The sequence below is a fragment of the Ambystoma mexicanum genome, chromosome 1p (assembly GCF_040938575.1).
Source record: "Ambystoma mexicanum isolate Mex_15411 chromosome 1p, UKY_AmexF1_1, whole genome shotgun sequence".
In the NCBI taxonomy this organism is placed as follows: Eukaryota; Metazoa; Chordata; class Amphibia; order Caudata; family Ambystomatidae; genus Ambystoma; species Ambystoma mexicanum.
Window position 1 is genome coordinate 1,017,284,389 of NC_090921.1, and position 26,429 is coordinate 1,017,310,817.

The 26,429-nt window shown below is 46.2% G+C and overlaps 1 protein-coding gene across 6 annotated transcripts in view; it reads right to left on the bottom strand.

The window, feature by feature from the left end:
- CENPT (centromere protein T) overlaps window positions 1–26,429 on the bottom strand; it is a 1,770,416-nt gene that overhangs the window by 388,490 nt on the left and 1,355,497 nt on the right. For all 6 annotated transcript variants that reach the window (XM_069655330.1, XM_069655348.1, XM_069655339.1 and 3 more), the window contains one exon: window positions 23,065–23,262. In XM_069655330.1, coding sequence (XP_069511431.1) covers window positions 23,065–23,262 — 198 coding nt within the window. The remainder of the gene's footprint in view (window positions 1–23,064; window positions 23,263–26,429) is intronic.

The window sequence follows — 26,429 nt, forward strand, 5'->3', positions numbered from 1 at the left end:
AAACGAGTCGTTTGTTGGTCTCTTTCTGAGTACGTTGTGTACGCTCTGCCCTATATTCTAACAGTGCCTCTCTGTTATTGTTGGCCCGTTTCCACGCGCTCTGGGTGATTTTGTTAGGATACCCCTGTCTTCAAGTTTAACTTTCATTTTTGTTGCTTCGACTTGAAAGTCAATTCTGTTAGTACTGTTCCTTTTAAGTCTCAGGAATTGACCCAGGGGTAGGTTATCACGTACATGACGCGGATGGAATCTAGAGTAGTGTAGTAAAGAGTTTCTGTCAGATGGCTTGTTGTAAGGTTTAACATGCAGTTTTTTTATGTTAGGTTCAACAGTGATTGTAATATCCAAAAAGTCTAAGGATGTTGTACTGTGTTGGTAGGTAAACTTCAGGAAGCTTTTTTGTAGGTTGATCCATTCATAAAAACATTCCAATTCCTGTAGGCCTCCCGTCCAGATCATAAATATGTCGTCTATATAACGACGCCATTTTTTAATGTGGCCAATGAACCGATTAGAGTTGTTCATGATGATGTTGATTTCAAAACCTTCCATGTAAAGATTGGCTACGCTTGGCGCCAATGTGGCGCCCATGGCGGTGCCTTGTATCTGTTTGAAAAATTCTCCATTGAAATGGAAGTAACTCAACTAAAGCCATTTCCGCACACCACAAAATGAATGATACTGGAGTGGTTGTTACTGTATGATCTCTGAGCAATTTTTCTTCGAGTATTTCTAAAGACAGTTGTTGAGGAATGCTAGTATACAAGGCCACTACATCGAGGCCAACCAGGAGCTCGGTCTGTGGATCAAAATCCAGATCTTCTACCTCTGATATAATTTGAGTTGTATCCTGTACAAACAAAGCCTTCTTTCTCACCAATGGTTGTAAAAAGGTGTCTGCAAATTTTGATAGCGGCTCCAAGACAAAGTTTACCCCCGAGACGATTGGCCTACCCGGAGGGTTGGTCATTGCCTTGTGGATTTTAGGCAAGATGTAAAATTGCGGAATCTGGGGTTTATCTTTGATGAGAAAGTTACATTCCTTCTGACTTATCCACCCCTCTCTCTTGTGCTTTAGTGATTTTAAGGGTGATCATCTTCAGTAAACGTGGCGTTGGATCCTCTATTAGTGTTTGGTAGCAGGTAAGGTCTAACAATTGACGATAACATTCCCTTATATAGGCAGCCCGGTTCAGAATCACTGTAGCTCCTCCTTTATCAGCCCTACGAATTATGATCTCTTGATTACTAGATAGTTGCTTAAGTGCGAGAGCTTCGTTGTTACCGATGTTCTGAAAGGTTTTCTTACCTTTCGCCTTTTGTTCTAGAGTGTTAATCTCTTTTAATACTCTTTTCTGAAATACCAAAGCTTCTGGACTCTGAGCAGCAGTCGGTACACAGAACGTAGATTTATTGCTCAATCCTGAGTCCGAGGTTTCTTGTTCGTACACGTTATCCTCGAAAAATTGATGTAAGTGAATTTTTCTCATGAATTGGCTAAATTCTTTCCGAAAGGTAAAAGGACTATGATGGTTCGTAGGGACAAAACGCATCCCTTTCTCCAGCATCTGCATTTCTTGTTCAGTTGGTTGATAGTCAGACAGATTCACCACAAGGCTGCCATACTTCGGGTGACCCGAGGTTATAAGTCCCATGTCTCTGCGCCGTTCTCTAAAAAATGTTGTTGAGTATTTGGTATGCCACTTTGATTGCCTCCTCCCCTAATGCCTCTTCGGCCTCGGGGGTTACCCCCATCCTCATATTGCGTCGGTTTGATTTACCGCGGTAGGTTTTATTATCACCATAAGAACTTCCATCACTTGAGCTGAAAGATGAATTTCTGAAAGACACTTTTTTCTTATTGCCTTGTCCATTTTGGGCAGCAGTATCAACTACTATTTCTTGTGTGAAATAGTTGTCCTGTGGGTAGGGGAAGGCTTTCTCATGTGTAAAATTTGTGAGATCTTTATTCATTCTTCTTACCCGTTCACGCAGGGTGTCCTCTTTAAAGATTTTCATTTCAGCAAGGAGGTCGTCTACTCTTTTTTTATAGAGGTCTAGGGGTAATGTTTTCTGTATTTCTTCTTCAAGCTTTTTGAGGTCAATCAGAATTTTTTCTGTCATTTCGGTGGCAGTGTCGATTATTAAAATCAACCAATCTCGGCCACATTTGTTGGCTATATAGCTCCATTCCAGTATAAACCTTGGGTTATCTAGAAATAGCCTTGGCTCATTCCTGACTAGCAATCCTTGCGGTAACGTTCCTTTCCTCAAATACTCTAGCATGATCGAGCCATCCCCCTTTTCACCATCATCGTTTGACCACAAGTGCAGAAATGTCTCTGGACTCTGAAATGTTCTCTTTGAAGGGTGGTGGTGGTGGGGGCAACGGGTGCAATATGCACACTTCACCTAGTCTCTAATGTTGTAATCAGATCTGTTTCCTTGAGTTGAATGCTACTCTGCAAAAACGACAGTCTTGTAAATGGATCAGTGTTGAATTTGTTCAGAAAGCCAAAACGTTTCTTTCAAAATAATATGTCAAAAGTAAACACGAAGGAGAGCAAATTGCCTTAAAGCAGGTCTCAAAGGCGCAGCACATCTTCCGCATGCTAGTAGAAACCCGGGAAAGGGCTCTTTGCAGAGGTCACTGTATTGGTTTTCATAGAATTACCCTGACTGGCAAGGCCTATTCCCTTGGTCTCAGTTGCTGGGGCCCAATGTGCTGAACTTCTGTCAAGGTTACTGGCAATCGCTACAACTCAGGCATCACCCTTTCTCTCAGAATAGAGGCGGTTTGGCTGTGCTTTCTGGTGCATATGATGCAGAACCCTCCTCCATGAGAAAGCCCCTGCTCTAGCCAGAATACTCAATGTGTCATGGGTTAGGAATCGGCCTGATGTCAGTCTGATGGCCATAGTGTGTCAGCTCTATAGAATATATTACAAAACATCCTTATCTCTCCTGCTACCCACTCATCACTCATCTTTCACACTCCTCCATCACCCAATGTATTCCCCGGCTGTCCCTCTTATTCTTCAGGCCTCACCCATCACACATTGCATTGTTTAGGGCTTAATCATTTGTCTTTCCCATTCTTCCTAATTTTTGCTCCAGTTTCTTCATTTTGTGACACACCCCTATGCCACCTGTGATGTGTGGTGTCAGGAAGTGGGGTTCAGTAAGACCCTGATAAAGAGGTTGCCCATTATCGCAAGATATTAAGAGTGGTGAGCCAGACTTGTATGGCCCATTTGCCTACTCGTCACCTCAGAAGCTGCCAGATGTGACTTGTATGCCGATGAAGAGACAACCATTCAGCCCCAAGCATAAGCCATGGTTCAAACTGGCCTGAAATTGAAGTAATAGAGAGAACCTATGAGAACATTCTTCATTTCATATTGGCCCCAAATTATTCCCTAGCGGTCGGTGCAGGAGTAATCGACCAAGACTTTTGTGGAGAGGTCAAGGTGCTTCTGCTGAACCTAACACATTGGTCCTTTGCTGTGAAACCAGGGAAAGTGGTGGCCCAGTTGATAGGAGAGAAGATTTTGCTACAGACAAATGAAGAAGTAGAGAAGCTGAATACAATTGATAAAGAAGGGGCAGGGTTTGGGGAGATGAGAACCCCAAGCGAGGGTAGAAGCTGCCACTGTTGCCACCAGGCCTGTGTTCTAGGAGTTCACTAAAGCTCAAATAACAGACCCCCTCCTGGAGCAGGCCAGAAAGTCTGTGATACCAAAGATGGAGATTGAAATAAAGCAAGTCCCCCATTTAATCGAGAAAGGGGGGTACTGTACCAAATCAGTGTCAATCCCCGAAGGGGACGACGTAAATTATCAACAGCTACTGGTGTCCACTCAATTCAGGCAGGCAGTGATGGACTTAACACACTCAAACCTGACCGCTGGGTATCTGGGACTGGAGAAGACTTGGAAGATACTATTAACATGTTTCTACTGGGGATGTATGCCAAGGTGAAACAATTTTGTGATTGCTGTCCCATCTGTCTAAAGACTTCATGGCCTGGGACCCTTCCCACGTAGAGAGGGAAAGGAGATGCTACCTGACCCTGACTTTGGGCGTGGTGTTCTGTGGGAGGATTAAAATGGAGGGGAGAACAGGTCAGGAGGAACGGGATAATACATATAACCAACTTCCCCAGAGATCACACCCTATTAATGGCCTATTGTAAATTTGAAATTCTAGAAGAAAAAGCTAATTGTAACATTGGGGACTTCAAGGCCCACAATGCCCAAAGTACTGGGACGAGGAAGAGGGATCTGGAGGCAAGAGGGATCTGGAGGCACTGGACAGCAAGGTGCAGACCAGGGATTGTAATGACCCACACCTGAGAGGGATTAGTGGATATAAAAGACCCCCTCAGGTGCAGGCCAAAGTAGTAAATAGTAGCAACAGTAGAAGCAGAAGGTGAAGACGCAGTCGACTCTCCACGTTGCAATGGCAGCAGAAGTTGCAGGAAGGTCGAGACTCCAAAGCCACCGCTGTGAGGGACGCAGATGCCAGCTTTGTGACAGTCTCTGCCCTTCGGGATCCTGTATGCAGAGGTTGTGTGGCAGGAAGCGTTTACTTTAAAAGATATCCCCCAAGTAACGCATACTCCGTTGCCAGGCAAGCATCGGAGTGCTGGTGGAGCGAGGAACGCTCCTCTCTCGACCGGCGCAGGCTTCGGAAAGCAGCGTCTTACCTGATAAAGGGAAGCGGAGGAAGCAGAAGACAAGGAGGCAGCGGAACGAGCGGACGCGTATGCAGCCCCCGGTGAGTTCACTAGTTGTATGTGACCCCGGAACGGTCCGTAATCGCCCGCTAGCCTGACTTGATACTATTGAATGTCGAACCAATGTAAAGAAGTGGAAATGGCAACCTAAGAGTAACTTTACTAACCAATCTGATGCTTACCAATCACAGTGGCAGAATAAGAATTTTGGGTGCAGTTATAATTTTGAAGGCAAGAAAAACACCATTGCCAAAGCCAAGAGAAGGCAATATTAAGAGAGATTACCAAAAACCCATATCGACAAAACCTAAAGAGGGAAATTGAGAAACGGGCTAATGGTAAAACCTATTGGCACAGAGAGGAATAGGTAATAGTTTATAAAGGCCCAACAAAGCATTGGCTAAGCCACAGAGAAACAAGTGTGAGAAAAAGTCATTATCAACGTTTGGTTGGTATAAGAAGGGGAAAACAAGGGTGGCAGAAGAGCTGCCCTCCTAATAGCCAGCATTATGGAGGACAGGAGCATAATCTGCCTTGCAGGTGGCAATCCCAAGGATGGAACCAACTACACTAATGTGTTTTATGTTTTCCCAGCAGAAGTAGACTGTATTGACGTTGTTGAAAATCCAAAGAGTTTGTTTTGGCAAAAGAGCAGCCCTCTTGATAACGAGTATTCAGGAGGAGAGCAGAATAATCTGCATTATAAACAGCATCAATGTTTTTCAAGTATTTCTAGAAGAAGTGTTCATTACTTAAGTTGTTGAAAGTCAAAAGACGTAACTAAATAGTTGAAAGTGAACTTTACCACAGAAGTACTGGCAGTAGAGCACAGAGCTTTTGGTCCTGGCAGCAGAGTATACCAGGGCAAGGGAATTTGCAGGGTTAGACGTGGCAGGGGAGTGGACCAGGTGGACTTTGTTTAAGTACTGCATTGTGGTTAAAGACTGTGGAGAAGAAGTGGCAAGGCGCTACATGACGTGAATCATTGTGAAATCACCCTGACAAAACTATTTCTGTTACTATTAAGGAACTGTGAACGATTATTTGGTCCCACAGAAGAATGTGTTGAACTCTTTGTTACCAGTGGAGAACCAAGGGTTTGTTATTTCTTTTTTTTAAAAACTTTATTTATACATTTAATATTACACATTGACAACAAAATGTAATACAATAACACAATATTCAAAGAATACTTATGCAATTTCATCATATTAACTTATCCATAAAGAACAATCAAGAATTGAAATTAAAACGAGAGAGAAAGGAAGAAAAGAAGAAAAAAACATTATTATTATTGTTAAACCTCTCCTAGACTATAATAGATAACTAAGCATAGAGATCATTAAATGCTCCCCAAATCCTCTCATATTTGTCAAGTTGCTCCTTTGCTTTAAAGGACACCCTCTCTCTCCTGGATAGCAGGCACAAACCTCGCAACTAATCCTCAGTATTCGGAGAAGCATCACTTTTCCAAATTTTTAATTTTTGCTTTTTAGCCAGGAGAAGGGCTCTATATAACCAGAACATTTTGCTGTTAGACAATCCAGATTGTTATTTCTTTTGAACTGTTGGAAAAGTTCACTAAGAGACATTTGGAGCAAGAAGAACCTTATCATCAGAACTTTGTGTAAATCCGGATTTTTCTATTCTTGAACTGTTGTTACAAATTCCTGCTTTGAATCTGTGGAAGGGGACATTACCCACATCACAAGGAGAAACAGTTACAGAGGTTTTATGTTTAAAATAACTTTGGTTTTGTTATATTTTGAATTGCCATATTTTCCATTTATATGTTTGTTGTATGTATAAGTGTGAGAGACAGATTCCTTTTGTCAGAGTGTTTCCTTTAGTTATTTTCATAGGTAGGTCACAAAGTTGTCCACCTCACATTTCTGACCTCTCACATGATGTGCTCAGGACCCCTCTGCAAACCCCTGCCTATCATCGAAGTACTGTTCCACAGAATCGACATGGACAGATTTGGACCACTCAAACCCTCAACATCGGGGAACAACAATATTCTATTTCTCATCGACTGTGTGACCCCGATATCCAGAGGCATTCCCAATGCAAAGTAATACTACAAAGGCCATTCTGAAGGTCATGGTACCATTCTTCCCTCATAATCCAACAGTGAGACCAATTGTCCCCATAAACCTCTGTCTTCTGTGGGTTGTGGTAAATGGCGGTGCTGCAATCCCCACAAGAGAGCTACCTACGACTGCCCGGCAGTGCCGGCCACTGGAGCGGGACGATGAGGAGGTGTCCGCCCCACAGCATTCCTCTGCTGGAGCACTGGAGCACTGGGACGGTGGCGTGCTCAGCACTGCGGGATGAAAGAGGAGAGACGCAGGTAGAGAGGCACTGCAGAGCATCAGAATAAAAGGCTTTGGCCTTTTCCTTCGGCAGCTCGAGCACAAGTCCCGAATGCTTGGAACACTATATAGCCTATGGGAGGAGCCAGGTTAAAAAAAATTCCCTGTACTTCCCCCTCCGACACTGGTGCATGAAAAGGAGCGGTTTCCCTGAAGGAGGAGTTGCTGCTTGGGTGAAGGACTACCCTGTATCATTGCTTGCTTAGAAGCTGTCTGAAGAACCAGCTGTCTGAAGAACCGGGAATGGAGGAAACGGATATTGCCCGCGGAAAGTACCCTTGCAGCACCACCTAAGCCAAACAATGTGCAAGAGCTGACATGCCTGAGAAGCCTTGGAAGAGGCTAAGGGGAAGCTTTTTCAAGACCTGTGTGTAGTGAGACCAGGGCATAAGCAAGGCACCCTGGAGGAGCAGGGCAAAAGCCAGAGAATCTAAAAACCCCGGGAGTGGCTGAGGCTGAGAGAAATGAGAACCAGAACAGGGCTAAGCAGGCCCGTAGCCCACGACAGGCTGACAATCCAACAACACAGAACCCCAACAGGAGGTTGGGTAATGTGCCAAACAACCAATAGAGAGGGATGTATCAACCAGAGGATGTATTATGAACTAAAGTGCAGGACCCAGCAGATACATCGCCTAAGAAGCCCTGCACCTATAAGGAAACTACAGGTACCGATTTGAGACATTCACATAAGCGGCCCTGTTGGTTGTCTACCCGAGGAGACCCTAAGAGAAGACCACTTTAATTGCTAGACATTCATTTCGAAGCGAACTTCAAATTAGACCCTTAACACTTTTCACCTAAGTGAAGGACTTTAAATTCTTTGTCCTCAATGCACCATTTGATTTGGCTATTCCGACAACTCCCTTTTTCGGAACCTTTGATTCAAGAAATCTTTAAGTTGAGGATTAGTTGTGGCAGGCAAGTTAACTTTAAGGTTTTTTGTACTTTGGGCACTTTTTTACTTCATAGGTGAAGGTAGCTCAGGTAATGTGCCTTTGCTTGATATTATGCTTGTTTGCTTGTTCAAAGCTTGCTACCACCCTACTAGTAATTTCTGATACAAGATTGAAATAAAACGTTTTAAATGTTGATTCAGAAGACCAATCGGCTGATTTCATTATGTCTTGTAATGATACTCCTGCTGAGAAAGCTCTAGAAGCCATCGCTCCCCTAGCTGAATGTGTGCCAAATAAGCATAAGTCTATGCCAGCACACTGCATGACTTCTCTAACCCATCTAGCAATCGTTGCAGTAGCCACGGCGTGATGAGGCCTCCTATGCGCTATAAGCAGTTGTGTTACGCCCTGGGGTCTAAGATGCGCAGTCGAAACTTCATAATCTTTTATGCCCTGTGCTACGCATATTTTCTTATTCTCTGCAAAATAAGGGTAGGAAATGATCCCTGAGTCACTCTTCGTTCTCTTAGCTATGCTAAATGCCACACCTTCTGGATAAAATATCTTTCTGTCTATTCCCAGCGCCTTTGACATCTAACACTCTTCAGCATGCAGCATGCAGCTAGACATAGCAGCATTGCTAGCTTCCCTGAGAGCTGCGAGTAAGAAAGTGTCACACTCACCTGTGTCTCTGCAGGAGGGATGGATGAGCTTCCTTTGACCCCAAGTTCTCACTTCCCCTGTTTCGCCCGGAAGAACACCTGTCAAGTACATGATGTACACTCAGACCAGAATTCACCTGATTCCCCTGGGCCCTTCCCTTCTCTTCTCTTCTCTTCTCTTTCTTTGTGCTGTGATGTCCCTTAAGAGCTTACCTTCAGTTTTAGTAGGGTGTGCACTCCATCCTGCACTCGCAGGGGCGCGATTCACTCATAGGGATGCTCCCAATAAATGTTTGCCGAGTTCTGATGCCACATGCTGTTATGTGCCTTCACAGCGAGGCAGAGTGTCCAATGTGCCAGTTTCTTCACTAGCTAGATAGTCCTTTCCACAAAGCGAACGTTGCGCGGTGGACGTTGAGTGTCCGGAATTGTCCGTATTGTCCTTATTTGCCACGGTATGTTTTGGGTGAGTAGCGCTGCGTGTAGAAGTCAGCCGCTGGTAGGTATGTGCAGCGTCATAGGTTCGAGCACACCTAGTAATGTCTCTCCTTTCCCTTGCAGGAATGGGTTATGGAGTGCTAGTGCCTCGAGACTGGGTTCAGTGCTTCTGGAGACTTGGTCGTCTGGTAAGTAGAAACTGTGTTAAGTATGCACCGCGTTATTGGAGAGTGCGCAGTGAATAATGTCTCTGCGTTATTGGAGCGAGCACAATGAATAATGTCTCTTCTTTCTATTGCAGGGCTTTGAGCGCACGGACCACTGACCTGGATTCCAGCGTAGCGGGAAGATTCGGTGAGTATGTGCAGCATTATGGAAGTGCGCGCGCTAACAAAGTTCTTCTTTGTGCTTACAGGTGCCGGTGTAGGATTCTCCTCTTGACCGGAGAAGGCTGCGGCGTGGAGAAAGCACAGGGGTAGATCCGGAGCAGGTAAGCAGAAGCGGGATGATCCGGAGCAGGTAAGCAGAAGCAGGTTGACCCGGAGCACGGCGAGTGTGTTGCTGATGCAGCTCACAGTAAGCAACACGAAGCACTGGAAGAATCTTGGGTGTGTCTTATATAGTGAGCCACACCCAAACACTAGAGAGCTCATGAATTGTCATGCACTTCCTGTTTGGCAATAGGAAGTGGTAACCAGGAAGTTACTACAAACACCAGGAAGGAATGAAAAGACGGCATCTGCTATGGGCTTTTTGTGTGCCTATGCCAGGCCTGCCAAGCCTCCACCCAACTTGCCCCAACTACCTGCCTGGTACCCATGACAGAAAGACTATTATTCTCCGGCCACCTCAGAAAGAGACGGAATACGGAATAATTTTCAGCTGAATAATTTCCAGCAGTGGGTCGACTTCAGAAGGTTGACTCAAAACCATTGCTCCCCAGACTCCGAACAGCAAAAGCAACACCCATTTACGACAAGACCCCCCCCATACAGCTGACAGAGGGCAATTTGAGGAGTGTATGTCCCTCACCTTGTGCGTCCCACTGTAGAAGCCCGCGGGGGTGAGCTGAGCACCGCAAAGTGACGGCAGTGGGTTGCGGCGACCTCCGGGAGAGTGGTTACACCGCAAGGGGGATTTGAGCCAGGGAAGCCTGCAGCGCTGCAGAAGGTGAAATGGAACTAGCCAAGGGCTGAGGCGGGGAGCAGGCCAGCATAAATCCGGTGGCTGAGAAGGAGCCGGGAACCCCCTCCAGGAAGCGGCCGGCGGCGCGGACGGCAGAGCTGTGAGGCAGCTAGGGGCTCTCTTAAAGTAGAGGTGCGTAAGGAACTGAGTGATCCGGAGACAGGAAGATCGGCAAAGTGGCTACGGTACACCCCCACCCCCTCTGGGAAGGCCATCAACATCTAACCCAGGGGAGCAGTGTCGAGGCACGGGAGGAGGAGCTAGGATCTCTGCTGCGGTGCCTGGCGGTGAGACAGTGGAGGCCAAGCCGGCTGAGAGGGAAAAACTTTCATGAGGAAGCAGACCAGTATCTGAGACCAGGGTCAGGAGGAGAGCAGAACGCCTGCACCCCCAGAAGCAGGGGCCCCGGGGGGAGAGAGGGTAGGCAGAGCCCGGATACCTCCATGGAGCACCAAGTAAGAGGGGTCAGGGTTCTGCAGTGCGTTGTGCTGGCGGCCTCCCCCCCACGGCTGATCGTCTGCAGCTTGGGCGAGATGCAGTCCCAGGGGCACCGGTGTTCCCCAGCTACGGGGGGGGGGCCATCAGCCACAAGGGCTGACAACCAAGAGGCACTGTGGCCGCCCTCCCCTGGTGGGCAGTCTGACTTTGCGGGGTCCAGCACTCCAGTGTTTGTGGATCCAGGTTGGGGCGGTTGCTCCCGTCTCTCTCATCGCCCTTAGATGTAACGCCGGCTCGCCACTCCGAGCCAGAAGATCAGGGATGTACGGCTGGGCAGAGAGTCTCTAGTTGGTTGGGGCGGGCCCGGCCTGAGACACGTGGGGGGGGCCCCGGATCCCCATGGGGTACCTAGCCATTGGGCGACGTGGTGCCACCCAGTGGCATTACCTCATTTACGCCAGACCTAGTACCTTCATGCAACGGGAGTCCTGGAAGCAGCCAAATAAAAGTCTGAAGCACTAGCCACAAGCAAGTAAACGGGGCAAGAGGGAGGACTCAGTCTGGCTTTAGAACATATTTCATCCGGTGGAGCCCTCTAAGGAAGGAGGTCAGGAGGAAGTGGCAGCTTGATCCTGCGTTCAGGACAGGGGCTGCGACCCCGGAATACCCCAGTCAGCTGCAAGAGACCCACCGAGTGTCGTCACCACCTCTCAAGAGGATAAGAAGGTGCACTTTGGAGCCAAAGATAGACCTGGTCCACGGGTATCAAGCCAGATAAGGGAAGGGTAATCACCCCCACGAGAGAAGCATTAAGAAGGAGACGGCACTGGGGAAGGCTCTCCAGATGCCAGCGGCCAAGACCACGTCTACCGAACCTAAAGGGTCGACGGACACCCAATTGGAGCACTGCTGGAGGCAGCAGCAGGGAGAGGTGCAGGGCCCAGCCCCGGAGAAGCAACACAAAGGTAGTTCCAGAGGAGAGCCAGCAGGAGCCATGGCCCTTAACAAGGAGGACCTCAAGGAGTGTCTTAAGGCATGGAAGAAAGGATTGTGGGCTCTTTCCAGGACCAATTACGCCAATATACATTCAAAGCTGGATGCAGGAAGTCAGGAGGGACATTACGGACCCTGGGAGACAGAGTGGAAACCACGAGAGCGGGCTATCAGAAGTTGCAGAAGATGTTAAACAAAACAGTCTCCTCTTGGAGCAGGTTGCAAGGGCCACCCATAACCTTGAAATACAAGCCGAAGACCTGGAGAACCGCTCCTGTAGGTCGAATATCCGGGTGAAGGGTCTGAGTGAAGGGATTCCAGACACAGACCCAAGGGGACAATTCAGCAATGCTTTGGGTGCCTACTTTAAGAAACTAGTCCAGGGGAGGTCAAGATCGACCGAGTGCACAGGATGGGACCCAAGAGGAGAGACCTGGGTGTAAAACCACGGGACTTCCTGGCGGCCCTGACATCCTACACGATGAAGGAGGACATTCTCAGAGTGGCCAGGGGCTAACAGGGAATAACGAGCAACAGTTCACAGACCCAGCTTTACCAGGACTTGGCACTGACTACATTGCAGAAAAGGAGAGCTATGCAACCACTAACAAAAATCCTAATATCCAAAAACATTGCATACAAGTAGATGTTAGCATTCGGCCTTACCTTTACCTGGGAAGGGAGGACCCAGAGAGTCACGTTGTGTGAGGAAGGAAGAGGAGCCAAACCAACCACAAGCGCAGAGCCCTAGCCAGCCAGGAGATACCACCAGACCTTGGGAAGGGTCAGGGCGCAGAGGCAGGAGGGGGGGAGAAGTATCCCTAAAGGGGCCGCAGCCCAAATAAAGGCAAATGGTCAGACAATCCGAATAGGCCAGTTAGGTCTTTGACCAGGGTTTGGCCCCCAGGGCGGACCGGGGTAGCTCTAAAACAAATGAGGGCAACGTGAGGTGAGGGGGGAGAGAAGGGGACAAGGAGGCCCCGACGGAGGGGAGACAGGGAGTAGGTCATGGAATCACGGAAGGGGTGTATTTCACCCCAACATGGGAGGATTCAAGGAGTGAAAAAGGTCCAAAACCTCAGGATAGTATCTGGGGTAGTTCTTGGGAACTCGACAGAGGGGGAACGGGGTAGGGGTGAGGGAGAAGGTGGGGATGAAGGGGGGAGTTGAATAATGGGTAAAGGGAAGTTGGGCAGGGGAAGGGAGTGGGGCTTGTTCGGGGTAGAGGGGGGTTGGTGGAGTGGGGCACACAAACCTACAATAAAGAACCAGTTGGGGAAAGGGGGAAGCAAACATGGTTCATCTCAGTGAAGCTAGAGTACCCAACGGGAGATGGTGCTTAGAATTACCTCATGTAACGTACGGGAACTAAACTCCCCGGCAAAAAGCAAGATAGTAGAGGGGCTAATTAGGTGCTCCCCAGCGGACATAATTATGCTCCAAGAGACACACAAAGAAAACTGACAGGTTGCTCATCGGACTCCAACAATTTGGGCATACACATCAGGCAAATGCGCAGGGAAGAACAGCAGGTTTGCTTATAGGGTTTCGTAGTCATCTCAACATGCAGACTAGCTCATCCCTAGAAGACAAGGAGCAGAGGTATCCATTCCTGAAGGTGTGTCTGGTGGAAAGGAAAATGACCCTTGGGACTATATATGCACCCAACACCAACCAGATAATCTTTCTACAATAAGTAATGCGGTGGCTAGGGAAACATACAGATCCACAGGTAGGGACCAGAGGAGTATCCGTCCAACCAAGAGCTTGAGGGAGGCATTCGACGAGTTGGCCCTACGGGACGTGTGGCGGGAGTTTAGGAGGGAGGAGAGCGGCTACAGGTGCTTCTCCCACATGCATCAAACTTTGTCTAGGATTGATTAACTCTGGGTCTCTGCGTCGATCCTGGGGGCGGTACAGGAGGTTCACCTCGGGGCAATTACAGTGTCTGCCCCCTTGATGCTAGCAATAAAAAGGTGGGAACCGCGTAAGGGACTGTGGGCCTGGACATTCCCGGGAGAGATACTGTCGGACTAAATAACTGTGGGCAAATTGGGATATAGGATAGACACGTTTTTTGCCAATAATGGACAGGGAGAAGTGTCTCCAGAGGGGTATGGGAGGCATTCAAGGATGTAATTAGGGGAGAAATCATTGCGGTACAGGCCCGTAAAAGGAAGATGTGGGAGGCAATGGAGTCAGACCTGGAAACACAGGTAGCGACTGCCATGCAGGAATTCGCAAATAATAAGAACAGGGGGAGTTACAAGTTAAAGGACCTTCAATCTCAACTTGAGCTGCTACGATCATGCTCCTACGCACCAAGCAGCGCTATTATATCAATGAAAACAGAGCACACACTCCTTGCCAAACAGCTCAGAAAGGTCGAGGCAGACTGCACCATTTAATCACTGAGGCTGCCGGATGGGTCATACAGTACCGAGACAAATAAAATAGTGCAAGTGTTTGAAGCCTTCTAAAGGGCTTTATACAGGTCAGATAGCTCAAGTCAAGTAGAGGTGCAGCAGTACTTTGAGCAGATAGAGGTCCGCAAATTGAATAGCATGGACAGGGACAGTTTAGAGGGTGAAATCACAAGGGAGGAGATGGAGGCAATGACCAAGGGCCTACCGGGAAAAGTGCAGGAACTGTCAGCTGTAGAAAAAGTGTCAGGGCTGAAGATCAATATGTCAAAGTCTGAACTTGTAAGTCTGGGGCTTACACAGAACCAACTGAGGCAAGTGAGGAGTGATTCTCCGCTCAAAATAACAAACACCACGATAAAGTATCTAGGGGTGAACCTGACGGACTCTATCACATCCATGTACAGGGCCAATTATACGGGGTTACTGGTAAGAATCAAAGCAGACCTGGCTAGATGGACCCCGCTCTGGATAGCTTGGATTGGAAGAATAGCCTCCATTAAAATGGTAGCGCTACCTAGGGTGCTCTATCTCTTTCAGTCCCTCCCACTTAAGGTACCAGTGGCGTTCTTTAAATCACTAAACAGGATAATCTCCCACTTTATCTGGCATAACAAGCACCCCCGATTGCTCTAGAGACCCTGATGGCACCAAAGTCAAAGGGGGAGAGAGGGGGGGGTAATTTCACCTCCCAAACTTCGGGAATTACTATGCAGCAGCCCAGCTGAGGGTCCTACATGAGTGGTACGACAGGACCAAGCCGTGGACCAAGATGGACAAGGCCATACCACATCCCCCCCTAAGGGGCGTGCTGTGGTTACATAAACGGGACAAACCCAAAAACATAAGGCAGAGTCAGGTTCTCTCAGTGGTGTGTGATGTGTGGGATAAACAAATTAACCAAGAGTGGATCTCCACAATCCCGTCCCCATTCACCCCAATGTTTGGGAATCCACAGTTCGCTCTGAGTATGGCACAGGGATCTTTTGTGAAATGAAGATCAGAGGGCTTCACTAAAGTGGGGGATATGTATGAGGTAGGAGAGATCAGATCGTTTGTAGAGTGCAAAAAAAGGTTGGGCCTGCAGGAAAATGAAAGACTGGAATACGACCAGCTAAGACATTGACTTTAGCAACCGGATATTAGACTAGCAGGGACACGTGCCTTAACACTTTTTTGAAAAGATCATTGTATCGCACTCAGGGACAAACAGGTGATCTCTAACCTATGTGGACTTTTGCAGGGGGAGGGCCCCACCAAGAGGTGGCCCTATATGCAAAAATGGCAGACTACACTGGGGGAGGACATACCGAATAGGCACTGGGACTATTATGGGCGCAAATCCCAAACCAAAGTCAATCCAGATCAGGGAAGCCTGGTAGAAAGTGATGGTGCAATGGCACTATACCCCAGCGAGGCTACACTCTATGTACCCAGGAAAGGCCCAGGAATGCTGGAGGCAGTGTTCAGGGAGGAGAGACTGGAGGCACATCTGGTGGGACTACCCGAAATTATAGGGATTCTGGAGAGAAGTCAAATCCCAGATCTCGAAGATGGTCCAGGGTACCCCCGGCTACTCCCAAATGGAGTGGATGTGTGGCATCTTCGGCCCTGAAAATCCCAACTAAAACCCAAAGCAAGGAGTACATGGTCCTACTTATAGCAGCACAGGTGGTCATAGCTAAGAATTGGAAGCGCAAAGAACCCCCCACGAATGTAGAATGGTTAAGGAAGGTGTGGGGTATAGTGGGGATGGAGTGGCTAACGTATGGTGACAGAGAAAATGTTCGCCAAGACTGGGGAATGGCTTTGGACTTTCTACGCAGGGACTACTCGATGCAATGGTGCCCCCAAAACCTGAAGATTCTGGATATACTGTGAAACTGCAATGCCTACCAGATGCACAAGATGGCGCCTGGTCACTAGAGAAGCAGGAATGGGGGGGGGGGGTCTACAGGGAGGGGAGGTGGTGTTTTTTTTTTTTTTTTTACAGTTTGTAAAGTTGAAAATGCCAATAAAAACAATTAAAACAAAAAAAAAGATAACGTCTGCCTTGTATACATTTGTTTAAACTGGGAATAGGAGTCCCATCTGGGGTGCCTTTCACAGCAAGGACTGGTAATTCACTCCAGGGGATGGCTTTCTTCCAATTTACACACTAAAGTCCTCTCTCTGCGCTCTGCTTTTGTCTGTTCCCCTTTGTTGGCTTGTTGCTTGCACAGTGTCTGCCGGGGCACACTATTGAGCCCCGTTGAGCTGTGCATCTCTGGCAGCAACCTATTGGGGTGATTTGGGTTGGACTCTTAGTGTTGTGGCTAGTATTCTGGCTACTGTAAAAGCAAGGCACAGTCTGCCCAGTTTAGCACTGCTCTCCATATCTGTTCTACCTGCATTATCCTACATTTTCCATCTGCATGATCCTTGCCACTTTATCATCAAGATGCTCCTGGCTGTGATGGCTTGTCAGCTGGGAGAACTTTTCTTCTTCCCCTTTGAACCATCTACTGACTGCCTGCTCCTCCGGGGGTCCTGGAAGCTTCTCTGGTCAGCCAGAACAAGACTATATCTGGCACAGTCTGGGGTGGCTGTTAGCTACCCAGACCCAGCGTTGCCCTACTGTGCATATTCCATCTGCTCCAGCCTATTCCATCTGCTCCAGCCTAGTGCCCATAACATCACTCTGCCCTTGGTTGGGAGGCGAGCCAGCTTTGTGAACTGCAGTCCCTCTTGCTGTTTCTACGACCCAATCTGTAGTTTCTATGCATTACTGAGGCTTGGCTTTCATCTTTTAACTCTGCTATTCCTGCTTCCTTATTCACATCCAATGCTGTTTTTACTCATGCTCCACGTTCTCTGGGTCGTGGAAGAGATGCTGGTATTCTTTACTGGCCTTCCTCCACAATTCATTCTAATTCCCTATCGTTACCTAAATAAACTGCCTTTGAATACTCTAGTTCCACTTTCTCTAAGCCTTGTGCTGTGAGCTTTCTTTTGAACTATCGTCCTCCTGGTCCTCTTTCTACTTTCTGCAACGACATTGATGCTCTACTTGGTGTCGTCCTGCGTTGCCCTAATTTGTTCTTACTATTTGGCGACTTTAATCTACATCTCTCTTCTATTCATGCCTCCTCTCCATTTCTTGCTATTATTGACTCTTATTGTCTCTCTCTCCACTTTCTACTCCTCCTTCCCACGTATATGCATCCTCTTTGGATCTTACTTTTACCTCTTCTATGTCTACCTCTGATGTTTCTATTTATCCTGGGTACTCCTCTGATCATCATTTGCTCTTCTTTTCTATTTATCCTCCTGTCCTAAACATTTGCTCACCACCTCCTGCTCTTACCCCTTCTTTTATTATCATCAAGATCTATGCACTTTCAATACTCCTCTCCTTGTATCTTCCTGTATTGCCACTCTTCCGTCCCATTCTACTTTTTCATCTCTATCGATGATGCTGCCTCAGCTTTCTCCACTTCCCTTTATACCTCTCTTGATACTCTATATCCTCTTTCTAAATGTCTTCCTTTGCGTAAGCCTTCCCAGCCTTAGCTTACTCCTGACCTTCTCTCCATGCGAGGGGCTCTCCGTCCCCTGGAGCGTCGCTGGCATATGATATGATAGTTCATTTATATAACGCTTAAACACAATGTGTTTCAAAGCACTTCACAACAAAGGAGGGAACAAGGGAAAATACAAAACATTCTTACAGGCCATGAACAACAAGAATGTGAAATTAACTATCGTACTCGGCCTAGCAACATTTCAGTGCAATAGGAAGGAGATGGGAACAGACTGGTGACTACCGTACTAGGCCTGATGACATTTCTGGTAGAGCCGGAAAATTACATGAGGTGAGGGAGAGGGGAGGAGAAAGGAGGGAAAGGAACGAAACAAGCGACTATCGTACTAGCCCTGACAACATTTCAGATAGTGCTGGAGGGGGAGGAGACAAACAATGATATAGTGCAATACTGTCCCGATCTGTGTCTGATGGTCTATATGATGCACTGCTTTCTTCTAAATGTCTCATTTACTCTGATCTTTCGCACTCTCAATCATCTCACCCCCACTGTCTTTTCCAATCCCTTTCTTGTCTATTGTCTCCCCCTCTGCCTGATCACTCCTTTCTCTCCACTCTTACTGCATCTGATTTTGCTAATTTCTTCACTTCTAAGGTGAATTATCTCTGTTCTGCCACTTCTCTAATTTCTCGGCCTTCTTCTCGCCCGGTTTCCCCTTCCTCTTCTACTGCGCTTTTTTCTTCTTTCTCGACGATTTCTAATTCTGATACTTCTTGACTCATCTTTCGGGCTCATCCTACTGCTTCTCCCAAAGATCCTGTTCCTTCTACTCTTATTTCTAAAATCTATCCTTCTCTCAATTCTTACCTTACTAGTCTTCTCAATATCTCTCAAACCACTTCTACCTTTGCTCTTCTATTCAAACATACATGTCCTGAAAAAACTTCCTTGGACCTGCTATTCCTTCTAACATTCATCCTATTTCTCTTCTTCCTTAATGTTCTAAATTGTTGGAAAGTCTTGCCTACTTCTTCCTTTGACACTAACACTAATTTACCTTGCTTACAGTCTGGTTTTCAACCCCTTCATTCCACGGGAACTGCTCTTCTTTCCATCTGTGACTCTCTTCTTTCTGCCCGCTATGATAAACACTCTTCTATTCTTATACTCTTGGACTTATCCGCTGTTTTTGATACAGTGGATCAAACACTACTTTTTCAATCCCTCTCCTCCTTTGGATTTTCTGGTTCTGTACTCACATGGTTTCAATCTTAACTATCTAATCGCACTTATTCAGTATCTTTATTGCTCTGATCCCCTTCCTCTTTCGCACAGTGTTCCACAAGGGTCTGTTCTTGTCCCATATCTTTTCATTCTCTATACCTCTCTCTTGGCTAATATCTCTTCTTTTGGGCTGCCATAATTTTTATGCTGATGACCCCCAACTACTCCTATCTTTTTCTTCTTTTACACCTACTATACACGTGAATCTCTCTCCCTGTCTCTCTGCTATTAAAATGTGGATGTCACACCACTTTCCTGTCCTTTATCTGTCTAAGACCGAAGTTCGCTTTTTTCCTGCTAATACTATTCCTGTGCCTGTTTCTCCTCCTTTCGTCCTGTTTTCCCCTTCTCATCTGCCTTTTTCTCTCACTGCCCGCAATCTTGGCTTTTAGCTTGATATTAATCTCTCGTCTGCTCATCACATTTCGATCACATCCCGTTCCTGTCATTTCCATCTCTTCAATATTTGGAAAGTTAGACCTTTTCTCACTTTCAGTGCCACTAAGCTTTTATCTCTTCTTTGATCTTTTCTCGATTATTCTATTGTTCTGTACTCCTCTTTGGTCTTCCAGTCTCTCGTCTAGTTCCTCTTAAATCTGTTTTCAATTCCTCTATTCGTCTCCTGTATTCCTTACCTATTTGTGATTCTATTTCTCCCTCTTTGGCCTCTCTTCAATGGCTACCCTTCCACTCTCAACTTAAATTCAACTTTCTCTGAATAGTATTCAAATCCCTTTATGGACTTGCTCCTATTTATTTTACCTCTCTTGTTTATTTTCATGTTCCTTCTCGGACTCTTCATTCTTAAACGCACTATCTTTTAACTGTATCTCGCCCTCCATGTGCTTCCTCTCGCTTCTCGTTCTTTTTCTTTATTGGCTCCTATTTACTGGAATGTTCTCCCTCGCTATCTGCGGTCTATTAACTCTTTCTATTTTCTGTGCTGCTCTAAAAACTTGTTTACTTCAATCTTAATTGTATTTTAAGTCTCATTGTAAGTTATATTTTTTATTGTACTCCCCTTGTTCATTTCAATTGTACTGTAAATTGGTTGTGTACAGCACCTTGGCATAAGGCACTATATAAATAACAAATAAAAACGAAAATAAATAATCTGCTCTTTTCATGACAGGAACCTCAACATTTGAATACGTACATTTTAATACTAATTGTGCTATAACACTGCAAACTTACTTTCAAAATGTATTTCAAGCAAGTTCGTGCCTATGGAATTTTGAGATGGAGCAATGTGTGTGTTAGACCTGCCCTATCTATACATGTACAACTACGGTAACATACCTGTAAAACAAAAGGACACTGGATAGGGTAAGGGTGTATTTTTTAAGTATTGTTGACAGTGTTTTGGGTGCCTTATAAAGGTAGAAGGCCAATTATGTGCGTAATAAAATCATTTCCCCTACTTCAGATACTGTAACAGTTGTGGCGGGTCGCAAGAAGGAGTCAGACACATTGAGGACATTCTGAACTATCTTTAAAGCCTATCTTTCCGTAATGCTAGAGGGAATACCCTGCCTATTTAAAGGTGTTCGTCAGTTGTCAGGAAGTCGAAAGTTAAAATGTTCTCCGTCCAAACTAATTCTACCTGACCCTACCACTATATAGAACTAAATTAAATAGGCCAAAAGAATGTCTTTCTTTGCTTGGTCTTTTCTTCTCTTCTGATAGTTTCTTTATAAACAAGTTTCTCTGTGGTACAAATATTTAACGTAATCTTCTTGGATAGTCTCTTTGATCAACTCTTGTAGTTCTTCCAGAAAACTCTATATTTTGTGCTTTCTGCAATACTAGACTTTGAATATCTTTCCTTCAGATACATTATCACACTCTTGTCTAAACTCGTAGACTCTTCCCAGTTTTTCAATTCTGGCTTTCCTAATTTAGGGTTGTCTTGATCCCATTTAAGCCTTCCTTGTCATGGATTCTCATTCTGAGGTTGTCTCTTCTTCCCTTGCTCACTTGACAATCTTCTTTCCTGTCTCTCCTTATATGAATATGTTGGGGCTTTCTCCAGTCTTCAACTCTGGGGGTACAGGGTATCTTCCCTTATTCGCATGGGACTTGTTTCCAGCTTCTCTTCCCTAGGTTTTTCATGTCTCTTGTTAACTGATCTTTGTAGTGACAACTCATCCTCAGGACTGGAAGGGGTTTCGGTCTTCATTTAATATCGGTCTTCCTCGACCGAGTTATACATTACAGGTTTATTGCAAGTATGCTCTTAATAAATAGTATATTATTAATATTCAGTTGTGTAGATTCTAATAGTTGCCAAACTCTCTTGATGTCAATTGCACCTCACACCAAACCCCCTATCTCCTAAGAGTCAGCTTGACTGCTCATCCTGTTACAAAGTAAGTGACTGAGTAGGCCTTTAGTGTGAAAAACCTTTGAGGGTCCGCTAGTTTGATTTCACAGACCCACACACCAGTGCTGTTTCGGAAAAACCATTAACACTCAGTGAGAAATAATTTAATGATGGAATGTTTGCAACCTGGTGGAGTCCTATTCCCAATGGTGTGGGTGCCCAAACCCCAGAGCTTTCTGATTTAAATTATGGCCCGCTATCTCTGACATAATAGGAACACAGAACCCCCATTATGCAACATTAGTTCTCTTGGTGCAGGAGTGCAACTTGACACCACCACAAGCTTTCACCACATGACTCTGCAACTGCTGCTGGTGGCCAAATTGTGCATTGCCATGCAACATAGTGACATAGAAGCACACGCTAACTTATGTGGTTGGATTGAAACTGGCATATACTGTTTAGAAACTCTTGCACGTGGTTCGCAGTTATATCAGTCTCTTCTGTAGCGTATGGGTCCCCTGCCAAAAAGATAATAATCTTCTACACTGCTATCAGGGTTTGAAGGCTCTCTGGTTTTAAATATGGTACCCAATTAATTCCAATAATGTTTCTGTTGCTCATTTTCAATGTACTGTATTGGCTTCCCGGTGGGGGTAGAGTGGACAATTGTTTAAATGATGCAAAATGAGGACTGTACATGAAAACAATTGATATCATCAGTTTCATTGCAATTCTTCAATAGACATTAGTTAAAAGAAAATACTGGGGAAAATCATAAATTGCATTTCTGAGAAAAAACACAATGGAAACACTTGTCAGAGTTGGTCCATCAATGCGAATTTCTTATTCAGCTTCAATTTTTCAACTTGGAAAAAGAAATATGAGCGTGTCACAACAGCCTGCTTCATCCTGACCATTAAGTACTTTGTTTCTCTCTCTTTCCCCATTTGAGAGCTCTAGGCTACAGCAGCTTGTAAAGGTTATAACTGGATATTTCATTGCTATACCGCAGATAATACATGCTTTCATCAAATAGTTCAGTAATATTTACTTTCCTTGCATAGTCGAGACAAAAAATAAACAGATTGCATCTTTTTCTCATGACAAAATAACCCAAAAAGATGTATTTTTAATACCTTGCTGGAGGAAATTATCCTCAACTATGGTATTAGAAAACCATTCAGGTTCTAAGAAAAAATGGGATTATAAATTGCCTGGCCATGAATAACCAAGGCAGTGTCCTGATGATGACCTTGCATTGGAACGCATTGCTTTTTGATGGCCTTTTCATATGTGCCCTACATTTTAGGATACATTTTTAATGTAGCCCTTCCTGTGGATTACTACTCTTCCTGTGAAAAGTGCAACAAAAAAGGTGGTATCACTATCCAATGTTATGGTACTGCATTATTTGTACCCAGAAGCACGAAGGACCGAGTCAGCCTTGCCAGGATTCAAATTTGTGTCCTGGGGGCCGAACACCGGTGTCTAGGCTAAGCGCTTCACTCATTGAACTATGTTGCCGGCTAACATTGAGGGATATTCTAGGCATTTGAAAAACACACCAAAGTCTTACTCTCCTGGATTGTTTGTTTATATGGATTTATATTTCTGTGAACTTTCAACCTTCAAAGACATGACCAATTTCACTATTTATCTAAGGGTTTATGCCACCTTACAGCTTGAGGTGTACGGACAACCAAAAACATAAATGTGCTCAGATTAATTTACATGAGCTAAAACAAAGTTTATTTTCTCCAATGAAGTCTATATTCTTACCTTCAATGTGGGAACCTTCGCCATCAGTAGTTTGCTCCTCATCGTCACCTTGCATAACAACAATTTGGCCAAGTGAAACGCTACTCTTCGATTGTTCTTTGGCAGCACTGTGCTTAATATGTGAAGAAGACACAGAACCAGAGTGCCTGCTCAGGCCAAAACGTGTAGGTGGGATGGACTGTGATGTAACCAGAGACCCTGTATAGAAGTAAGCAGAAAGCTTTCTTTTATGGTTTTCTTACAGTGTATTTAATTTAAAGGGCTCATTACAATGGTATACATTGCAGAACACATTTATGAAAAGTGGCTGTGAATGTCCATAAGGTCATGCAATAGTTGGTTTATTTTCTCTTGGAGTAAATGTACAGTATTTCTTCGTCAGCAGTGCTGACCTAAGAATCAGGTTAAAGACTGCCTCACTAAAAGGTGTCCACACAGAAGAATCATGGAGGCCACCAATGAAACCTCTGTTCCTAAGGCATGAGGACTGCAATAGTCTGTTACATTGAAATTTGGAATATTAAAGGTATCTTGAACTTCTTTCCCCATCATCTAACGCCCATGGTTGTAGAGGTCTCCAAGCCATTTCACACCACAGAGGAACCATCCATGCCAGAAAATATCCTTACTGTCTATTTTGATTTTGGGATTCATCCAGATTGAGGGCGAGTGGGCAGAAGAAGAATTTTGAAAGAAAGCATCAGTGTTGTGGGGGTCTCAGCACTCACCCGTGCCCACGCATACCATGAAACACAGAGCCACCATCATGTTCAACCTTTCTTTATTCCTCCTACCTCTTGACTGCCATTTCCCTTCCCCTGCTCCTCCCCTTCCTCCTGCCTCCCGGTCCCTCCCATAGTCCTGGGCTTCCTTCTTAAAGGGGCTCTGTCCTTTTTCCACTTACAACACCTCCCCCCTGCTTAACATGAGACTTCCCGGGTCACATTTGTTCGATGAGACGTTGGGGCCTCTTTGTGGCTCGGTGGGGCCTGCTTGGTTGCTCGTGGGTCTCTTCCCCGCTCTCTTGTTGCAGTGTTTGATAAGTCTTTGCTCTCTCCTCTTCCTTTCTCTCGATCTCTTCTCCTTTCATTGGTTCCTGCTCTTCAAAGTATAGCTCGTGGAGGAGGGAGTCCTTTGGCGTCATTTTGCCGTAGTTCTCTGTCATAGTTGTCACCTGCTCTTTGGGCACGTAGTCCTTCTTGTGGGTTACTTTGAATGACCTGTAGTGGATGTTGATGAGTGCGTGCTGTAGTGCTGTCCGGTGACTGAGACGGCTGTGTCCTCTGGCGGGACTCGGTATCGTGCGGATGGTGTCCAGCACTCTGCGGTCTCCTTGGTTTGGGTCACGTCGTGACTGTCCTTTGGGCTGTTCTGTCTGTGCTGTCCTCCATTGGGCGGTATGGTCTTGGGGTTTGTCTAGGGGGTATTCTTCCACCCTTGTCTGGTACGGTTGCTTTGCACTGCAGTTTTCTGTGACTTCTATTCCCCCCCCATACGATATTTCCAAGGGCACTGTGCGGTTGCGAAGCTCATAGTCCTCTCGCAGAACGGGTGGGGTTTGTGTGCCAAGTGCTGGTCCGTAAGGGTCAAGGGGGTGTGCATTCCTGAGACTTCTGGGTGGGCTGGTGTTCACAACCGTGATGTCTTTTCTGATGTCTAACCGTGCTCTAGGTGTACTCGGGACACTTGCCTGGGGTGTGGGTTGGCATGTCGAGCTTGTGGGTGGTCTTGTCCTACACATTCTCTGAAGGTGACCTTCCTGGCCGCAGAGCCAGCATGTTCGTCCAAAGGCTGGGTATGGTTGTCTGTGGGTGTGTTTCCACCCTCGCCTGTGGTATCGTTCTGTGTCTGGGCTTTCTGGCCAGTGTCTTCTCGGTTTCCTCCTTCTCCAGGGTCGAGTGGGCTCAGAGTATTGCGGTCGCTCTTCCGTGAGGGCTGCAATGGCGTCGTGTTCCACTTTCCTTTCAATGGTATCTGCCTGCGCCTCAACTCTCTCGTATGTTTTTGCCATATTCAGTATTTTCGCTAGGGGTAGGGGCTTTATGAGAAGGTGTTTCCTGAGTGTTGACGAGGTGCACCCTTCTATGATCCTTAGTCTTATAGCTTCTTCATCATTGAAGTTGGCGAAGTCGCAGTCTCCTATCTTCTGCTGGAGGCGTACGACTAACTCCCCAATCGATTCGTGTGGACGCTGCCTGTGTTGGTTGAATGCAAGGCGTTCGTAGTCTTTGTTGGATCCTGTTATGAGTTTGTCGTTTAGTGCACCGAGGAGACGTTGGTACGTGGTTTTGTCTGTAGCTGGGATTGTCTTGATGATGTCCTTTACCTCTTTTCCTACCAGGTTCCTAAATATGCTAAGTTTGTTTGGCGGGACTTTGTTCCCAATTGCACCAAAAAAATGCTTAAATTCTTCCATCCACTCTTCCCATCGTTGGCCCTGGTCGTGACTTGGGTTTAATGTGACTGGGGCGGGTCTCCTCATTAGGCTTGCGTGGGAGGGGGTGCTCCTGGTACTGGTGGTTGGGCATTGGGGTCCGCTGCATCCGGGGCCGACATGATGGTGTCGCTTGGTCTGCTTTCGCTCGTCAGGTGGCACGTGGGCGTTGGTCACAGTTGACTCTTGGTGCTATGGCTTCCTGTGTGGGTCTCCCGTGGGAAGCACAGGCTTTCATTCTTTTGTTGTGGTTTGGTTTAACTGTATGGTCTCTTTAAATGTTATGTGTGGGGAGACACAGGGTTTCCTTCTCCCTTGTAGCGTGGCTCAATCCTTTATTTTTGAATGTCACTTGGGGAGACACGGGGTTTCCCTCCTTCTTTGGCTTTGGGAGTCCCTTCTTTGTTTTGGTTTATCTCTGTTGTCTGTAGGGGTGTCACTCATGGGAGACACAGGGTTCCCCTCTCTGCTGTGGCAGTCTCTGTCGCACAATTGCTTTAATGTCACACGGGGAGACACAGGGATTTCCTTTTCCCGTGGTGTTTCTTATCGTTTTGTCCCTTTGGATGTCACGTGGGGAGACACAGGGGTTCCCTTCTGCCGTAGCGTTCTTAGCTTCTTATCCCCTTGGGTGTCACGTGGGGAAACACGAGGATTCGTATCTTTCTTACTTAATTGTCCCTTGGGATGTCACGTGGGGAGACACGGGGATTCCCCTTTTCCGTATTGTAGTTCCCCCGTATTATTTTATGTGTCACGTGCGGGAGACACAGGGATTCCCTTTTGGTCGGAATGTGGTTTTCCCTTATGTGCTTCAATGTCACATGGGGAGACGCGAGGTTCCCTTTCCCCTTTTTTTCCGACCCCCAACAGAACACCTTACTTGTTGGGGTTGCAGTTGCCGCGGTCCGTTTATTCTCCTACTCTTGTT